General features: G+C 43.9%; 1 protein-coding gene across 1 annotated transcript in view; it reads right to left on the reverse strand.

Annotated features, from left to right (window-relative positions):
* Positions 1-19,652, reverse strand: part of shtn1 (shootin 1) — a 31,163-nt gene extending 11,511 nt beyond the window's left edge. The window contains exons 1-2 of the mRNA XM_076077085.1: positions 19,566-19,652; positions 8,942-9,113 (exon numbers count right to left, since the gene is read on the reverse strand). Coding sequence (XP_075933200.1) covers positions 8,942-9,113; positions 19,566-19,652 — 259 coding nt within the window. The remainder of the gene's footprint in view (positions 1-8,941; positions 9,114-19,565) is intronic.
* Between the last annotated feature and the right edge of the window lie 990 nt (positions 19,653-20,642).

A 20,642-nucleotide genomic window follows, 5' to 3' on the forward strand; every position in this document is an offset into this window, starting at 1 on the left:
CAGAGCACTTCCGCTCTAGCTAATCGAGTGGCGTGCTAACGAGAGCGTAGAATATACGCTGTCGGCCTGCCCTTCACAGTGAGCAGAGTGTCCTGCTCAGGCTAACTTGATGAGATGCAAGTTCGACTAGATCAGGGATTCCCAAAGTGTGGTGCCCCCTAGGGGTGCGCGAGCTGCCTCTAGGGGGTGCGCGAGAGGAAAAATGTAATGGTGGTCTAATGGTGCAGTCCTGTCTCCTAAAACGTTTGACCAAAAACGTATTTTCTCCCTGATTACGTTTGTGTTTGACGTATTACAAATACGTTTCTCATCAACATATCTTTGCCATACTCTAGTCTTTATTATTTTTCTGTGATCTGCCTCGCCTCTACCCCCGCCACCCACAAGTTGTTGACCCGCGGCCTGTTCCGAGGGCTGACAGACCTGACGATGGGGTGCCTCACGGCGGGGGCGGCTGGAGACCTCGCGTCCAGCGCCAACGGGTGAGCGCCCGCCACTCGGAACCATAAAACCAAGTCCCGGATTTCACCCGGGGGACATTCTGGAGGTATTGTGGCCGGGTGATGTGCCTCGTTGCTGGGGAGGTATGAGCCGAGAGTGGCGGGGTGTTATGGAGGTATATTTTATTGATTTGTATCCATCTAACCCTAACCCTGCCCTAACCATAACTTCCACTAGGAAGCCACCCAAACCTAACCCTGAAGAGAGTCACGGTTACTCCCGGATTTTACACACGGGCCTTTGTGGAGGTATTGTAGCCGCGTAATGTTCCTTGTTGCTCGGCCTGGATGAGCGTGTTTCTGCTGGAGACAGGCGGGGTGTTTTGGTGGTATCTCGGCCGACAACTCGGTGTTGTTCCCGTGCGTGGATGAGCGCATTTCTGCCGGAGACAGGCGGCGTGTTGTGGTAGTATTCTGACTGCGTAATAGGGAGAAGGAGAGGCGGTGGTGGAGAGGGAAAAAAATATTAAAGTGTTAAAATGTTGATTAGAAACGTATTTGTAATAAGTCAATGTAATAAGTCAAACACAAACGTAATCAGGGAGAAAATACGTTTTTGGTCAAATGTAATTGAGAATGCATTTTAGTTTTGGGGGAACGTACTTTTTAGGAGACAGGGTTGCCATGCAGTCGGTGCAGTGAGGTTCTGGCTAACAGCTGTCTGAAGCCCTCTTATTTACATCGCAACCTGAACACCAAGCATGCCAGTGCAAGTCAAAAGCCCCTTACATTTTTTATATCGAAATTGGAGGAGTTACAAAACAGCCCAAAACAACTGCAGTCTCATTCATGTGTTGGGTCTATAAAAAACGCACTGCGGGCTTCATATCTGGTCAGTTACAGAATAGCAAGAAAGGGGCTACCTCACACAATCGCCGAAGACGTGTGCTTGCCAGCTGCCAAAGAGATGGTGGAATGTATGATTGGAGAGAGAGAAGCAAACAAGTTGGACATGATCCCGGTGTCCAACAACACTGTGTCGCGCCGCATCGATGCTTTGTCCGAAGACATCCTGGCTACATTAGTCGGTTGCGTGAAGAGTGATATTTACTCTCTGCAAGTAGACGAGCCTACAGATGTGGCCAATTTGGCCAATCTTCTGGTGTACGTCCGTTACCTTTTCGAAGGCACGGTGCAGGAAGTTTCTTTGTCTTTTTTGTGTTTTTTATCTTGTAAACAAACGCCACGCATGCCACGCAAACTGTTCTCTCATTGGTCTGATTTTTATGCGGCTATAAATAGGCTCTGTTGCTTTTTTTTAAGGTGTGGGGGATTGGGGGTGCGTGAACCCGGTCGGGATGTAGAAGGGGGTGCGTGGCCTAAAACGTTTGGGAACCGCTGGACTAGATCGACATTAGCATTATGTCCACTGGTTTTGTAACATTACGGCTATCACAGTTAGCCGAGTGTTCCCGCTCAGGCAAACTTGGTGAGAGACTAGCTCGACTAGATCGACATTGGCATTGTGTCCATTGAGATTTCATTTTTACATCTGACATATTTCACAGTTAGCAGTGTCCTCACTCAGGCTAACTTGGTGAGATGCTAGCTAGACAAAGCTGATACTGGGACTGTGTCCATCGACTTTGTAGCATTACAACTATCACAGTTAGCAGAGTGTCCTCGCTCAAGCTAACTCGGTAAATGCTAGTTATACTAAATCAACATTGATGTTGATTTACGGTCCACAGCAGTGCTGTGGACCGTATCGACAACTCCCTCTCCCACCTCATGCTTGCCCTCGCAGCTTCTCTGCAGCAGGCTACTTTCAACGCTTCCGCCTCCAGCCTCAGTGATGCTTCATTGCAGGCGTTTGCGCTCATGTCGAGTCCACCCTGGTCCAGACTCGCCGCCAGGTTTGGCTGGCGCAGTCACCCCTGTCTGAGACATGTAGGAGGACCCTCCGTACTGTCCCAGTGGAACCTGGTGAGCTGTTCGAGTCAGCTGCTATACAGGCGCTTCAGCGAACTGTTGAAGCTAGCCAGACCAGGCAGCAGTTCTCTGGTCTTTGCAGGGACATGCCTGCACCCCGCAGACCTAGGGGTCCCACTTTGGCCCCCCAAGGCCGTTTTTTCAGCCTCCAGCTTACCCTAGTAGCTGCCACAGGCCTCAGCGTCCCGCTGAGAGGCTGGACCGCTACCCATACAACCCCCCCCCCCCCCCCCCCCCCCCCCCCCAGCCGGGCCGGCTGTCGGTTTTTTCTCCCAGCAGCAGTTTTCCAAGGGGGAGTGGTTCATGTCTATCGACGCCTATTCCCATGTTCCCATGGTGCATCACCACAGGCAGTTTCTTCATTTCGCCTTTTAAGGCCGCCACTTTCAGTCCAGGGTGCTTCCATTCGGACTCTCCCATCTCCCCATGGGTGTTCACAAGATGTTACTGCTGTCCTTTCCCCCTGCAATCACAGGGCGTGAACTTAGACGACTGGCTGACCTGGGCGCCACCCCGGCTTCAGGCGCCACAGGACACTGCTTGCCTTCTCTCACGTGGCCCGGTGGGGCCTCAAGGTGAACATGGAGAGGAGCTACCTGAGCCCTTCTCAGAGCATAACCTTCATTAGTTTGGCCCTATGAGGGCCTGTCTGTCGCCCCAGCATGTGGACAACAACCCCCACAACCTCTCCCCCTTCCGAGGGGGCAGACGGTTGCCCTACATCCTTTTCTCTGACTATTGGGTAAACTGACAGCTGCCTCAACTGTCGTTCCCTTGGGCTTGCAGATGGCTGAAAAGCCTTCTCTTGGATGCCAAGTGGCACAGATACAGGGCAATAATAGTATCAAAACAGTGCCTACTCACTCTATCCCCATGGAGGGAGAGTGCATATCTGGCAAACAGTGTCCCCATGGGCTCGGTTCCATTCCGCTGGTAGGTTGTCACAACAGATACCTGCCTCTCAAGGCGGGGTGCAGTGTGACAGAACAGGACTGCTTGGGGGCAGTTGTCTGTTCAAAGACCGCAGGGGCAGGTCAAGGTTCTAGAGCTAGCGCTCAAGCACTTCCTGCCATATTTGAAGGGAAAGCATGTGCTTGTCCGGTTGGACAACACCTCTGCTGTGTTTTCACATAAACCATCAATGGGGCACCAGATCTGCAGAAGTTGCTACGGGGATCACCGTGCCCTTCTGACTTGGGCGGCCCCTCGCCTGACCAGCCTGCGGGCAATGTACCCACCAGGAGAACGGAACCAGGTTGTGGTTTTCCTGTTCCGTCACAATCCTCCACCGGGAGAGTGGCGGCTGCATCCAGACGTGTTATCGACCCACTGCCCCCACTGGGTCTCCCTGACGGAGAGGACCAGTCCTCTGGGTCAAGATGCCCTGGCTCACATGTAGCCAGAGGATCTTCTTTATGCCTTTCCACCATTCCCTCTGATCTTGCTAATGCTTGTCAGAGTTCTTCCCCGACAGGAGGGATCTCCTGTCGCAATTTGGCATCCCAATCCCTGCCGCCTTCAACTATGGCTCTGGCCACGGGAGGGCCCGACCGGATGCTGAGTGGCTGCATAGAACCAGTCAGACTGACTATTCTGAATGCCAGCGCGCGGTCTACCTGCCTGCAGTACAAAAACAGGTGGAAGCTGTTCTCTGACTGGTGTGCGGCTCAGAACAAGGTCCCAGTACAATGCCCCGTGCCTGCTGTACTGAGTTTCTACAGTCCCTCCTAGATAAGGGCCGGTCTCCCTCTACCCTTGGAGTATACGTGGCCGCTATTTCGGGGCAGCATACTAAGGTCGATAATGACACAGGTGAGAGCCACAGACTGGTGTCCCTCTTCCCAAAATAAAAGGGGCTCTGCAATTGCGTCCCTCGAGTGCCCCAAAGGCCCCTGCATGGGACCTACCCTTGGTACTGGACACCTTATGCTTGTCTCTTTTTGAACCCCTGGCACAGGCGGAGCCGAGATGGCTATCGGCCAAAACGTTTTTTCTCCTTGCCGTAAATTCAACTAAACGTGGGGGCGAGCTGCATGCCCTGTCGGTGAAAGAATCATGTCTGAGGTGGAACTCAGATGGCTTGGGTGTCACTTTGTGGCCTAATGCAGTGTTTCTCCCAAGGGTGTTGACACGTTTACATATCAACCAGCCTATCCAGCTGGCAAAGTTGACCCCCCCATTGGGAGAGGAGAGGTCAAGGCTGCTGTGCCCAGTGTGGGCCCTCAGAGCTTATGTGGAAGCCACCGCCTGCATACGGCAGTCGGAGCAGCTCTTTGTCAGTTATGGTGAGCCTAAGAAGGGCTGTGCTCCTTCTAAAAAACAGCGCCTATCCCACTGGATAGTGGAGGCCATTGCCTATACATACAAGGCGAGCGACTGCGCTCGGCCATCCAGGGTGAAGGGTCACTCTACCAAGAGTGTCTCCACGTCAAGGGCAGCCTTGAGAGGTGTGCCTGTGGAGGATATATATGCTGCGGCCTCATGGGCATCACTGAGCACATTCATCAAACACTACAGAGTTAACGTTGCCACCCCTCACCCACTGAGGAGGGTTCTTTGGCCAATTTTCTCTGCCTAACTTTCGTTTGTGTTGCTTTTAGATTGGGAATAGTTTACATCCTTTTACCCCAGAAAAAAAGAGAAAACCCAGAACACAGGACAATATGCTGCATTAGCCATTAATTTATTGCTTTGTGATATGTGTTTGCCAAATTAAATGTAATATACTGAGGAATCAAACAATGCTTCGCCATCAGACTGTATTGTTATTGCTTTATGTTTTAACTGCATAAAATGAATTTCTCTGCACAGGAAATCTGAGAAACACTTTTGTCCTGAAATTTTCTGAAATTACACAGAGTTTAAATCTGTAACTATAAGCAGCTCACAGCAGGACCAGACTGGGACATTTATGAGGGTGCTTAGCAGGAAAAGGTCGCTGACTTCTGAAATTGTTTTTTTTGGGGGGGGGGGATGCCCTTTGCTGAGTAGGACATGTATTATGAAGGATTCTCACATTAAATGGAAATGCTAAAGAAATGTCTGAACAGATGAACAGTATGGACGATGGCAGGACCCCACCTGTGATATGCTCAGCTCAGAAATGACAACAGATGTTCCGTGATCACACCCAGCTGAGACCTTTATGTAACTATAAAACAAGGAATCTTTGTCTGACTGTCAAGAACTGCTCATCTGATCTGCTTCACACTGGCTGGGTTTTTTAGGGGGATTTTGTGATTTTACGCCGCCCTGCTTTACTTTACACCCTCCCTCTAACTTTGAATGTTGGTATTGACAGCGATAGAAGTATTATTGATACAACTATTGATATTGATACCAAACAGTAAAAGTTCTGCATTCAAATGTTTAGTTCAAGTAAAGAGTGACAGAGAGGCATTATAAGCACGATGAATTTAGATTTACTGAACGTGTGTTGAAGGTGGAGCTTTCAATTCCAATATGACGCTGGGCAGTTTAATAAATGATAATGCATCATATTTAAATTGTTGAGTCAAATGTGAATCTGCAACGGAACCAGTAACATTTCTCTGTCAGGTAAAAGTAGTACTACAATGTTTTCCCCTGAAGTAGTAGTAAGTTATTTTGGGGTACAATGAGTAAGAATAGTAAGATCTTTCAGTATTTTTCATAACCAAACATCATAATAAATCTATAGCTGTTTGGGGCCCCAGACCCAGGTTGACTACCTTGCTGAACGTTAACTTCCAGTAACTGTGAAGTTGTTTGTATAAGCCGTAAGCAGCAGCACCACAGGCCGAACATTCAGCCCGCACTAGTCAAACTGCACTAGTCTGATAAAAGTGTAAACTTGTAGAGTGAGAGTATCCTCTTTGTTCCCTGGCAGGAAGTGAGTTGACCAGCTGTCCATCAACATGCAACTGTGAATGTTCCACGAAATCAGCCAAAACTCTTTGAGCAAGTCAACGTCTTTCTGTACATCTTCTACATCATAGTATATCATTTGCAAATGGCATGATTATCACTCCTTTATAATGCCTACAGTCTTGAATAACATGATGGGAACAGCGTCATGAAGTGTGAATCCATTATCACCTGAGGTATAATTGCTGGTCGACCATGACATTTCCCAGAGGCAGCTGAAAATAGTTGACTGTTCTTAAGACACTTTAAGACTCACTGAACATACTCAATATAGTTATTGGTTACTTGCTTTATGCAGATGAAATGCACAGTTTAGCAGTTTGCAAAATTACTAGTTCACACTTTTCAGCCCACCATATTGTAGATATTCTTTCAATATCTGCAGTTTGGTACATTTAGCATGTAGAGTATATACTTTGATTGAAATTATAAATACATAAATAATATTATTATTATAAAAATAGATAACATGGAAGTATTGCACTTCAATCAAAATATCCAAAGAATTCAAAAGAAAATAATCCTGCTCATTATGGTCATATACTGCTGCAGTCCTAAAAACAAGAAGTGAGTCAACATGTTTGCACGTCAGGTTCCTTTGCCTCTGAGTCAGTGGGTGTTCTGAATGTGTTTTTGGTCAGAAGCCTGAAATAAGGTCTGTGGTTAACACAAGCTGAAGAGTCTAAATGAGACAACTAAACATCCTCACTAGTCCTCCTTTAGCTTAGTGGTGGTGACATGAAGTCATGTGACCGTGATGGAGTTCCTTCATAGCCTGACGTTAGGTTTTTACTTCTACTGATTGTATTCAAGCTTCAAAAATCATAAAAGTGGTGTTCATTTGTGAGAATTTTCATTCTGAACAAAACATTTAAATATCATAAACGTTTGTTTTCCACAGAGCTCATCTTCTGCAATAATCCAGAATCTAATGGAAGAATCCCATTGGCTGTTTGTGGAGGGAACCAGCGTGTACATCATTCCTGCAGCACTCAATGGATGGATTTCTTTATCAATGATATTTTTCATTAGACTTAATGAGGTCAAATTTATATATTTCAGAAGAAGGTCAAAGGCCCAACATTTGAGTTAATAAATGTAAACAAGTGACAGAGTATGTAGTGTGGGTCGTGGACAGGAGGGCCACGCAGGATGTCAGAGTTTGTGTCAATTCATTTTAAAATAATCAAAATACTCCTGACTGGTTTATTTCTGATCTTCTGCTACACTATGAACCATCCAATCCTCTCACTTGGTCCGGGTCAGGTGTGCTTTCTGTCCTCAGAGTCAGAACTAAACATGGACAAGCAGCATTCTGTTTTTATGCTCCACATATCTGGAACAAACTCCCAGAAAACTGCAGGTCAGCTGCAACTCTCACTTCTTTTAAATCCATGCTGAACACTCCTCTGTGTGCCGCTGCCTTTTATCAAACCATTTCTTACACTGTAACTTTTATTCTTGTATTTTACTTATTCTATTTTAAGCTTGTTTAATATGTTCTATTCTCTTAGACTTGTAATGAGTTTTATGTAAAGCACTTTGAATGACCTTGTTGTTGAAATGTGCTATTTAAATGAACTTGCCTTGCCTGAAGTTTGTAAGACAGGGTTTCTGTTATGAATGTGTAGTTTACTAGAGGGACTTTATTAAGGTATACATAGCAGGACATATTATATATCTGTTTTATATTATTTCAAGGGCAGGCTGCAGCGCATCATTCGCTCTGCCGAGAGGGTGATTGGCTGCAATCTGCAGTCCCTCCAGGACTTGTTCGCTTCAAGGTCCCTGAAGCGAGCAAGAAAGATTGTAGCCGACCCCTCTCACCCTGGACAAAAACTGTTTGTGCCACTTCCATCTGGTAGGAGGCTGAGGTCCATCAGGACCAAGACCTCACACCACACGAACAGCTTCTTCCCGTCCGCAGTTGGGCTCATTAACAGAGCCCGGGTCCCCCACTGACTCTGTCACCCCAGGACAAATTCCCACCGGTCACTCCCCTGCATCCCTTCTATTACACTCAACACTTTACACTACACTTACATCTCACTTGTTTATAGTCCTGTCGTCTGTTCGTTGTTTATAGTCCTGTTATCTGTTCGTTTGTGCACTTTATTTTAGATTTCACTTTATTTTATATTTCATCTTTATTTTATATTTCATTTATTTTATATCTTACTTTATTTCATATCTCTTGTAAATTTTAATATGTTTCTACTTGCACTGATTGTTGTTGATTGTTACATGTTTGCACCTCCCGTCACGCCAAATTCCTTGTATGTTCAACATACATGGCAATAAACGGTTCTGATTCTGATTCTGATTCTTATAGCACTCCTATGACATGTGAAAGACCATGTCTGACATGTAAAATCTGAGTGGTGCCTCTTTGCTGATGTTCACACTACACTATAATACACAATGACAGGTCGGACTTACGCTGTCAAAGTCAGGCTGTTACCTTTTGCAAGCATTAGTTACTGGAATAATGCTAACAATCCCACTGATATGTTTGCCGTTTCTATGTGGCTCGAGCTATGGTGACATGCTGGTATTCATGGGACATATACATCCCAATGAGAGGAGTTGGAGACAACTTGTACCTGAGATGGTGGTCTGGCACAGGGGAGAGAGGCAGAAATGACTGGCTGCATGTAGCTCTTCACTCCCCTCCTCCTCTTCATCATCAAGGTTGATCTCAGTGATGATCTCTGGGCTGAGGTGGGGCAGCAGCATCATGCTCTTCCTCTTCAGAGAGCGTTTCTGACGGTTCAACTACAGTAAGGAGGCACAAAGAGAAACAAAGAAGGACATTCATATGTGATTGTCAAGAATATCATGCATATCACAGATCAATGGCACTCTGTGGCAAACTATTTTGCAAAGGTAGTTCTCAAGCCGTGGGCGGTATACTCTAATGAGCCTGCATGTGACAGAGGAAGGGGAGGAAATCCCACTAGAGCAGCGTTGGGAACAGGCTATTGCTTGGCTCCGGGTATTGCTGCCGACAGCGTTGTCCACATTACCTGCAAAATAAAATGTTCAATCTTTTGTGCTATAAAGTAGCAGCATATTTTCATCCGAGTCTCAAAGCACAATATGTCACATGGCTTGTCAGAGCCAATTTTGGGGCAACGATCCCATTCATTTTAAAGGTTAATCATACAAAAATAATGAAATACAAATCTTTAATTGCCGCATGAAGCACTTTAGAAAGCATTGACTCATCGACATAGTACTAAATGTAAGCTACAGACATGCTGAACTAACTTCTATATCCTGGCCACTCACACCATAAACAGCTTACAATCAGAACCAATCAAAAAGAAGGAAGGTGTGATTTGTGATACGCTGAGAAACGTCTTTCTTCTGATTGTCTTACTCCAGGGGACTTTTTCTATCTAAGTAACATGAGAGCTTCAAGTGGGACTATGTTCACATACATTTCTGTCGAAATGAGTACTGTAACTTATCATTCAGCACTGACACTCAATATGGTCGAGTAATGTCATCCTTTTTATTCCAATTCACGGACTGAGAGTAATACCATATCCATAATTGGCCATATCTGTATTAGGAGTATGCCTTTTTGAATACAGAAAATAAATAATATATGGTAGTAGTTAGTGCTTTATAACATCTATTGTATATAGTGTGAGAAATGGTCTTGGGGGTTTGAGACCCTTGATTGACACTCGAGACGCCCTGAAAGCCTCAATAGCAACATTTTGGGGGATCTCTGGAAACATTGTTAAAAAACAATATGGTCACTAAAAATGTTTAAAACTTCCCATGTCCTGCAGTATTGAAACTGTACTCATGCTGTACAGATTGTAACGGCCTCTGAGTCAAATTTGGAATTTACAAATAAATTAAATTGAATTTAATGGAATTATTCATAAATATGAAGTTAGAAAACATGGCATTTTCCTCTCACATATGACCATTGAACACCTGGTTGTTCCTGGTTCCAATGTTGCAAATGATCCACAATGCAAATGTTGTGTTTCCCCGAAGAACCTGAGAAGCAGTGGATGTTTTTCTGCTTCGACATCGGGCCTCTGTGACCCAGTCTTTTTTAAGATTAGATAGAATATTTTTCAACCTCTGGCCTGTTTGCTGCAGCTGAATTATTGCGATGGACCTGCTGTGCATTAGGTGAAAGGCTGTACAGCGACACACATGTTCCCACATGTGACTTGGTGGTGTGTGTGCCAGGCATGTTTAGTCTAGTTCAGAGGTCTTCAACAGGGGGTCCGCGGCCCCTAGGGGGTCCGCGTAGGTACTGCAGGGGGTCCGCGAAATTTTTGGTTGATTAGACAATAAAAAAAAATTTAAAATTCTCTAAACATGAATCTGCCCACTATTTTAATATTTCAGTTTTGTATGAAGGATAACAGGTATGTTTATGCATGGCAGTGGCACTAATAGGCCATCACTCATTTTTCGTTTCCACATTTATGTTTAAAATGAAAACATCAGTTTGAATAGCTTGTATGCATGATTATCATGCTATTGACAGACAATGTTGATATTGGCATTGGTATCAGTTGACAAGGTATCTTTATAAATGGCAGTGGTACGGCCTCCCTACTCACTGTACCTTGCACATGTTTTTGCCTACTAGGCCTATTTTTAGCCCCCTGCTCGAAAATTGCATACTCCTACTCTCTTGAGTAAACTACCCAAACTACAAGGTCTATTTTAATAATTTTGATGGTCTATACAGGTAACACTTGTGAGATGTGTAAATATTGTGTAAATATTGTGTATATGTTACTGGTTAAAAACTGCTACACTTATGGCACAGTTCAAGTTGAAAATGTTTCAGATTCGCCTGGAAAAAAAGCACTTTCATTGATATTTCTTTGGAATTATTGCACAGTGAATCCTACAAGTACTCCTGTGTCATAGCAAATAGGGTTGTGGTCTCTCTAAGCTCATTTGACTTAGATTGAGTGAAGCAGGCCAACATAATAGGAGGTCAGAGAAATGAGCATTCGGCTTGAAATTCTGTACTCACTCATGCTCTATTCTAATTTTATATACTATATAACTATATATTTCACTTTTTTTATCACTCATATTATTCAATACATCCAAATACAGATGTTAGGAATCATTTTGAGATTCCTGACATCATCAGAGCTCTCAGCCATAGGATTTTCTCAGTCCCTGTGTGTTTATGGCACTTATCTCAGCCTATCATCGGTCGATTTCAGTGAATAAGCCCTCCTTCGACGCGTCATAGTCTCAGGAAGGCGTGTGACGAGTTTGGTATTGATTGACATAAGTTTCAGCCAATAAAGTTGCAAAGAGTGCGGCGTCTCCCCGTGCGTAAAATTCCATTGGCCGAAAGTCTGACCGCTGGCCCGAGCTGGGTTGACCCCCCTTCCACAGGAAACGGCTCGGCATAAACAGGATGCACTTCGCGGCCATGATGGTAGCTCGGGACCGGAGCATTTTCGATGTTTTTGTACTAATATTTCATAAAACCTGACCAAAAACCATGGATTTTTTCCGGTGAAAACCAGTGGCATTGGACCGTTGTACGGTCACAGCGTTGCGGTGCGTCCACGGAGAGAAGAACCGACGGTACGTACGCTTTCTCTGCGTGATGCTAATGCTAAACGATGTACGGATTAGCCGGCTAGCTGCTAGCTTCGTGGTGAAAATATTGATTTGAGGCAGACATAACGCTGATTTCTGCCCAGGATTTCATACCTTTATGCCACGATTTATAGATGCTTATACTAGTAGTCTATAGTTGTGTTTGGAGTGTGTCAAAAGTGACTTATATGATAGTGTTGCCCATAAGTTGCTGTTTAATCCGGAAAAAAAACTGGACAGATCCACAATATTGACGAACAATAAGGCTATTTTCCGAACAATATTTGCAGATGTCCTGAGCCCGAGGGGGCGCTCGTAGCCAGAAGGTTTTAATTAAAATAAAAACATGAATATATGAACCTGAGTATTATTTGAATAGCTTAGTATTGAATGCACAATAAAGAGGTACACTGTACTAGGCCCATTTAATATAAAACACAATTTTATAGTTATAGTTATCAGTTTGGGGGTCCTTGGCCTGAAAAACATTGAAGACCCCTGGTCTAGTTGATTGCCTTGTGTTGCATCTATTAAATCTTGCAGACTTATATTATGAATTGAGTCTTAGGACTTCAGCATGCAACACTGGAGAACTAGGTAGATTGCTAACGGGTCATTCGCACACTGTATATATTTAATGTATAGTATTTCATTCATTATATTTTCTTTAAAAATACGATGGTGCAACTACATGGAGGCGATAGGAACAAATAGGATGGTTGGATACATTAACACAATGAATGACTTAAACAACAGCTTTCTCATGTGCTCAGGTGGACATGATTATGCAGAGAAGGATGAACAAACAAGCTGTAGCACTCAACTTTTCAAAGGTTTGAATGGAAAATTATTTCACAGATAATTTGCTCAACAACACAGCATGACGATAACACTGGAGTGTAGGTAGCTTCACTGAAGTGTATGAATACACTCACAATATTACATTGTGCAGCCACATGAACAACACACAATTTATGGCATATTCAGCACGTATTTCCTAAAAGATGACATGAATCCAACAAAAAGTGACATCTTACAGTGCCTTCATTTCTCAAACCTGCGTAGAGAGACACGTGTGTTTGTATTAAGCCAGTAGAAAACAGGCATAGAAATGAGGAAGCAAATGAGATGTTGTTGATTTCCTCTTTTCTTTGGCCCTGCAATCAGTCATAATGGCAGGACGCATGCGAAAGCAATAATAAGGTGTGAAAACGCAGACATTGGAAGGGAAGCAAAAGCAGTGAATATCTCTCCTTTTAGATGTAACCACAGGTTTTTGATGGGACATGTATTTGCATCTTGCATTTCTATGCATCAAGTTTTTCTGTGCGATTATCACTTCTAACACGTATTCTTAGGTGCCATCTACCTATGAAATGATTTGCAAATTGATCAGTTCTACATGACGGATACATACTAAACTGCAACAACGGCGGCTCCCTTTTTGAAAGTTCAATCATCAGGACGGCCATAAGGAGACCATTGCTAAATAAATCAGGAATGAAACCGATGGGAAGGAGTTGGATGCAAATGTTTCTATCATCTGAAGGAAGAAACATGCCTGGAGAGAAGACAAAGAGAAGGCCAGCCATAAAAGAAACATTTATTAATGGCATCTTGGTGGGAGCAGATTGTAGCAATTCCATTTTTGACGATGCCCTTTACACCGAACTGCAATCAACAATACATCATTTATAATACATAACACTGGAGGTCACCGTTACAAAGACACAGCATCTTCATCTTGCCGATGATAACATAACACAAAAAAACATTAAGCATCAGAACTCTGATCGACTGGTTGTAAGCTGTTAACTCCCTCCAGATGCCTTTTTAATTCAAATGCTGAGCAATTAAAGAATTGCTCTGAACTCTCATTGTGGGCTGGGGAATGCTATGTATGCAATATTACCATCATTAGGTACAAAGAAATGAATACAGAGTTCAATTTGTCTGTCCTCCTCTGGGAACAACTCCTTAAGTATTTTGGGTTGGATTTAAATGTAAATGAGTAATAAAATAATGTTAACACCCTCAGAGAGCAGGAATTGTGACTCTACAATACAACTGAAATGCTATTGAAAGGTCAACATTGTTCAAAAAGGTAATGTCACTTATGTGCAACCTTATTCTGTTCACAGCACTTGGATTTATGGTGATTGAATATGTTGCTTTTAACTAAAGTAAGTGAATAGTTGATGTATGTATATATTCTCGGATATGGCTAATCAAGGACTATCAGTCTGCCCTCCCCCCCCTCATACTCCCTGCTATAATAGCAAGGCAGGCATGGGGAGTGTCTCGTTATGGACACTGTTTTATATGAAGGAAGAAAGAAGCAGCTTGAAAGAGAGTAGTCACTTAGACTGGCACGAAGCACGCTTTTAGCCCGTATATTCTTAAGAACAAATAGATGAATTCCTGCTGTCAGACCAGGACTGGGCTAGTTTATTCCTGCCTCTTTGCGGCCCTGTGCCGTGGACATAGCCTGATACATTATGTATTTTCTGAAGTCAGTAGGAAAAGAAATGAGACAAAATAATCTCCCTCCCAAATTTCAATGTGATGACAATTCATCATGTTTGATTCTATGTTCAGTTGCAAAACATTCACTTTATATTCACTTTGGAAACCTGCATATGGCAAACGTGTTACATATATATATATATATATATATATATATATATATATATATATATACAGAGGGAAAAGTTGAATCGGGTAAAAAACAGGGACCATCTGGCTTGCCGAGAATTCAGTCTTTTGGCGGACTGAATGTATTCAAGGTTCTTGTAATCAGTCCCTACCAAAAAGGGCAGACTGGTCCCCTCAAGCCAGTGGCGCCACTCTTCAAGGGCCAGCTTAACAGCTAGCAGCTCTCGGTTACCAACGTCATAGTTCCTTTCAGCTGGTGAGAGCCGCCTAGAAAAGAAGGCGCAGGGGTGGAGCTTCTGGTTGTTGGCAGATCGCTGGGATAGGATGGCTCCCACCCCAACATCGGAGGCATCCACTTCCACAACAAACTATCTCTCTGGGTCAGGGACTTGGAGGATAGGGGCAGAAGTAAACCGGGCCTTAAGGTTCTGAAAGGCCTCCTCAGCTGAGGGGGACCACTGGAACAGCACTTTGGATGAGGTAAGGGCCGTGAGTGGGGCAGCTACGGTGCTATAGCCGCGGATGAACCTCCGGTAGAAGTTAGCGAACCCCAGGAATCGTTGCAGCTGTTTACGTGAGTAAGGGACGTACGTAACAGCTGACACCTTGAAAGGATCCATCTGCACGATCCCCTGTCCCACGATGTACCCCAGGAAGGAGACAGATGAGTGGAATTCACACTTCTCTGCCTTAACGAACAGAGAATTCTTAAGGAGGCGGTGAAGGACTGCTTGGACATGGTGAATGTGCTCCTCTCGGGACCTGGAGAAAATCAGAATGTCATCCAGGTAGACGAATACCTGCCTGTTGTTGGGATCTGATGACGCCTCCTGGCTGGCTAAGACCCTCACATGTGTTTTCAAACAAAGGAGCATCCATGTTTCCTTCCTTTCAACAAAGGCCTGATCTGGGGTCTGCGAGAAACCTCACGCCGGATGACCACACCCCCCAGCTCCAGCAGAAACCTGATGCTGGTCCCTCATTGGCCAAGAAAGGGCCCCCCACTGGTTGTACTACCTGGTTTATAAGCCCGAGCACAGCTAGAATCGCTCTCTTCACTCCGGCTTCGTCCTGGTACTAGAAGATCCACAAGGAAGCGCTTCCCTCACCAAATCCTCTCAGGTCACATGTTACATTCGCTGGTCAAATCACAGACTGTGTTTTTATTTTGAGTTTTGGATCCTGTAGTGCGAGAACGGATAACTTCTATGACCCGTTCCCCCACCCTTTTGTGTACACACCGCCGGCAGAAGGACGATTAACTCTCTTTCCCCGCCGAAGATTCCCGGTAACCGACGAGCGATCCCCATCCCTCTCAGCCGAAGTTCACCAAGCCCCGCAGCAAGGAGGCACGTCTGCGCCAGCTCCGCAGCCGCGCGCCACCGAGAGTCCCTGACTACTCGAGGATCAAGTATTTCCTACCACTGGAAACCGACCCTACCGAAAGAAGCTTCTAAAAGTAAGAGTATCATTGGTATCTGGGCATTAGTTTAATTTAGACTATTAGTTTATGTCGTTGTTATTCCTGTATCTTGTTGTGTTAAGTTACTGTCGTGTTATAACGTGTTATTGCGCAAGCATCGCGGACCACGGAGTCCCGTTAATATTGTGTATTTCCTGCTGTAACTGTTTGCATTAGATCTATCACTGCTAGGGGATGTGGAGTTTGTGATCTTATTACTTCAAGAGCTAAAACCACGGTGGCCGACACTCGTCTCGCCGACCGAGTTTCGGGGTGATGGGGAAGCAATACTCGCATCTCACCGCAGTGATAAAGATCTGTTCTGTTTTGGGGATTCTTTTATTTTGTTTTGGTTTTATTCTCTCGTCTTTAAATCGGCTCTGTGAGTGAGATTTAGAACCGCAACTATCACCGTATAAGCGTGGCCGGTCGGTTCAGAATCTCACCGCAGAGTTGTGCAGATAGCTCAGCTGTTTCTCACATTCTCACTGCAGCGCCGAGCACAGTCAGAGCTAGGTTTTCCTTCTCTCTCTCCCCCTCTCTCTCTCTCCCTCCCTAGTAACACATACACACATAGTTAGAGTCACTGATTTTGGGTGAACCTCTCAGACTCATGGTTGCGTAATCTATTGTCCCAACCCACATGGTGCGCCGTCCCACGTGGTTACACGTAGCCACCTCTCAGCCATTTTGTCGTAGGTCTCTAGAGTCCGCCATCTTTGCTTGTAGGCTCACACGCCCCCTTTTTAGATTACCCCCCCTCGTTGTTTGAGTAGGTGCCCCCCCCTCGTCTCCACACACACACGCACACACGTACATGTATCTATATACATATCCTTACCCCACTTTATTCATTTGACTCTTTAGGTATTAGACATATACAGTAAGTGTATGATAGTGTTTGTTGGTTGATATTACTTGATTTGATCATTTATTATTTTGATTTAATAAACTCTGTTATATTTTAAAGAGCAGTCGTCTGTGATTACTTGTACATATGTGTGTAATAATAACTGGATGTAGTGGCCTGTGCTCGAACTCAAACCTTCACTCTCACTCCAAACGTGTAATAGTATTCAGACTGTTAATATCGTGAGTGAACACTAATTATGAGACTTAGTTTATAGTTTGGTTATTGGTCCCTGTCCGCAGGGTGGTGCCCCGTTCTTATTAGTAATTAACTTATTGATGTTAATAACTCCATTGATGTTGATAGTTTAGTTTCATATTTGCTGATAACCAAACACGCTCCTTTACGTTCCCAACACTGTTTAACATGTCTCTCAGCACATCATTCTCCAGGGCCTGGAAGACGGCTGGGGCATTGGTGAGGCCGAAGGGCATAACCAGGTACTCGTAATGTCCAGTGGGGGTGTTGAAAGCCGTCTTCCACTCGTCACCCTCTCGGATCCGGACCAAGTGATAGACGTTGTGCAGGTCTAGCTTTGTGAAGATGGTAGCTAGCTCCCCGCAGCAACTCAAAGGCAGAAGAGATGAGTGGGAAGCGGTTCTTAATGGTAATGTCGTTGAGGCCCCTGTAGTCAATGCAAGTCCTCAGTGGCAAGGCTGGTGGGTTTACCGGGAGTCAGGCGAGACGGGTAGAACAGGGGCAGGCAGGGTCAGTAACAGGAAATCAGTCTGTGATATAGTGCTGGAGAGTCTGGCATCGAAAAGCAAAGAACAATCTGGCAATGTGTGTCTGGGAGGCAGGAGTCTATATAGTGGCTCGATTAGTGATCAGAGACAGGTGAGTGAACAGGTGAAGAGAGTTGGACTGATGAGGAGGGAGTGGCTGACAAGTAGAGTGAGGAGGGTGCAGAGCTGAACTGCGACAGTATCACAAAACAAACCAGCCATGACATTCCTGGTTATACTTCTCACTGGCCATATTACATACAGAGATAAATTCATCTTCAATTAGTGCATCATTTAAGTTATATTGCAGCTTCAGATGTTCATATTGACATTGTAGCGTTATACAACAGCATCAATGGCCAATTTGGAATTATGCTAAAAATTCAAATTGCAGAGTCAATATGTCAACATAATTATGAAATGTGATTCATATAGGATTGTCTAATGCAAATTGCTTCAAAGTAATGATTACAATCCATTAGTGAAGAACTCACTTTGGATCACAGCAGACTGTTTACACATGGTGGTTCTTGACGCCCATTGTATTTAAATTAATTTAATATCTGTTCAAGTTGAAGCTTTCAATTCTAAAATAATCCTGAATGGTTTAATGAATAACAATGTATCATATTTGAATCTAATTGTTGAATTGTCATATTTGAGTCAAATCTGAATCTGCAACGTAACCAGTAACATTTCTGTCAGGTACATGTAGTACTACGATGGTTTCCTCTTAAGTAGAAGTACACAGTAGTCTTCAGTTAAATTGTATATTTCTTACGTGCTTTGGGGGGCTTTTGTAAGTTATTTTAAGGTACAATAAGTTTCAATATTTTTCATATCAGAATACATCTATATCTTTGGGGCCCCTGGCCCAGGTTGCTACCTTCCCGAACAGTAAAGTGTCCCCTGGTGTTTTTCTCTGAACCGGAGTGTATTCTCTGGTGTTTGTGACCGTGAGGAGCCGTGACTTATCTATGACATGTCAGGTGTGTTGCTGAGGACCAGAGGATCAGCAGTGATCAGCCTGTTCTGAACAGACGTGCAATCAACGAGCACTGCACTAGTCTTTTTAATGCAGAAAATAAACTACAGGATTACAACAGAGATTCAACACAAACATCTAGAATATCACCATGCTGAATAGTGGAATAATAGCAGTACTGACATTTGTTATTTGTGAGTTTAAATGTTAAGCAGGTATTGGGAGTGTCTTGAGAGCCCAAATATACAGTTTTTAAAAGCCAGACATCTCAACAGGCTGAAGGCTGAAGGCCGGGGAGCGCTAAGAAAATAGGCCTAAAAGTTGACCTTCACCATAATTCTCCATCAGCCTCCCTCCCACTGGCCAAAACCTGGTCCAACCAGGGGGACTGTGAGGGCTTTGTCCAAAAATTGAATGAGAAATGATTACAGTGATAAGCTCGACACCAGTGGGCTGCAAAATCACTATGTGCCAGGCTCTCCCACTCTCAATCACAACTCTCATTTTAGCAAGGACTCCCAAAAAGTGTGCTCTGAATCCAAAGAATCCACGAACATACGGGGACAGGAGCAGAACTGGAGGACCACAGAGTCCTTTTGATTGCGTGTCAAAGTGACAGTTCCTGGAATACACTGACCAGAGTGTCTTAAAAAGCTGATTTGATTCTGTAGTGTCATTATTATTCAGCCAAACGTGTTATAAATCAACAGATCCTACAGTTCTGATTCCATTATTCCTCTCTTGTTTGAATTTAATGAGACAATTATCTTGGTGGTTAGCTTGTTTTATTGGACTTCATTTACTTAGGAAATGTAAGTAGCACAGATAGAACACAGAACACATTGGTTATAATACTGAGCAGTTGACAGTAAAAGTGTACCTTGGAGGCCAGGGCTTCAGCACTTTCTCTACATGTCCTCTCGATCTCCAGGTTCTGCTGAATAACATTGACCTCTTCAATGACCATCTGAGAAACTAAGAAGGAAAAAAAAAAGAGTTAAAGACAAAGTAAAGATACCTCAACATAACCATATTGCCTCTAATTCATAACTTGCTGAGAAGCACTAAATGACTTTAGGCCCCTGGACAGAGTGATCCAGGGGACAGGTAATTCATGAGAGGAATGAAGTCCAATTTAAAACGGTGGTCCTATCTTACCGTGAGACACGTCCACCGATGGAAAACACAGACACACAATATATGGATATGGATATATTGTTTCCTAGAAATGATGTTCATATGCAAAACATTTTTGGGCCAAACACATTTGGAAGGAAACATAATCGCTGTTCACTGCCAATGTTTTGTTCAATGAAGTGCTCTGTTCCTAGTAAAGTCTAGTCTGTTGCTGCAGTTCACTGTTGACATTTTAATATTTAACGAACACCATCTTTTCCCAAACTTAACCACGAGATCTGAGTTGCCTAAAAAACACATAAAAACTGTAATCTTGCTTTAGTTCCCATGAGATATAAAAATCTCGGTGGCATTACATTTGATGCTTGTTAATGTGCAGTTAGGGGCAAGTATGGAAGAAATGTATACTGAAATAAAGCGATCAATACCTAGATGTAAATGTTTTGGGGTTATGCCACAGTCACAAATCAGATACAACACATGCTACCCTCAGGCATAAGGACTCAAAAGACCTACATTTAAGTATATTTACATATTGGCAAATAATGGCAATAATTCATAAGTGGCATTTTACAGTGAGCTGGTTGATTCATTGTGACTGCTTTATATACTATTGGGTACGTTAATCTATAACAATGTTTTGATATTTAAATCTAGATTTATGAACTATATCTGCCAAGTAAATACATTTCGCCTCACAGGTTTCCATGGATCGTGGTTATATCTGGACCATGGTCCAGCCTCCTGCCAGGGCCCTGCTGACACCCACTGCTACTGTCTTTATTATTAGTAGTCGCATTGCTTGCTAGTGCTGATACTA

Source organism: Anarhichas minor, unplaced genomic scaffold (assembly GCF_050575085.1).
Source record: "Anarhichas minor isolate MPS153535 unplaced genomic scaffold, ASM5057508v1 ptg000058l, whole genome shotgun sequence".
Classification (NCBI taxonomy): domain Eukaryota; kingdom Metazoa; phylum Chordata; class Actinopteri; order Perciformes; family Anarhichadidae; genus Anarhichas; species Anarhichas minor.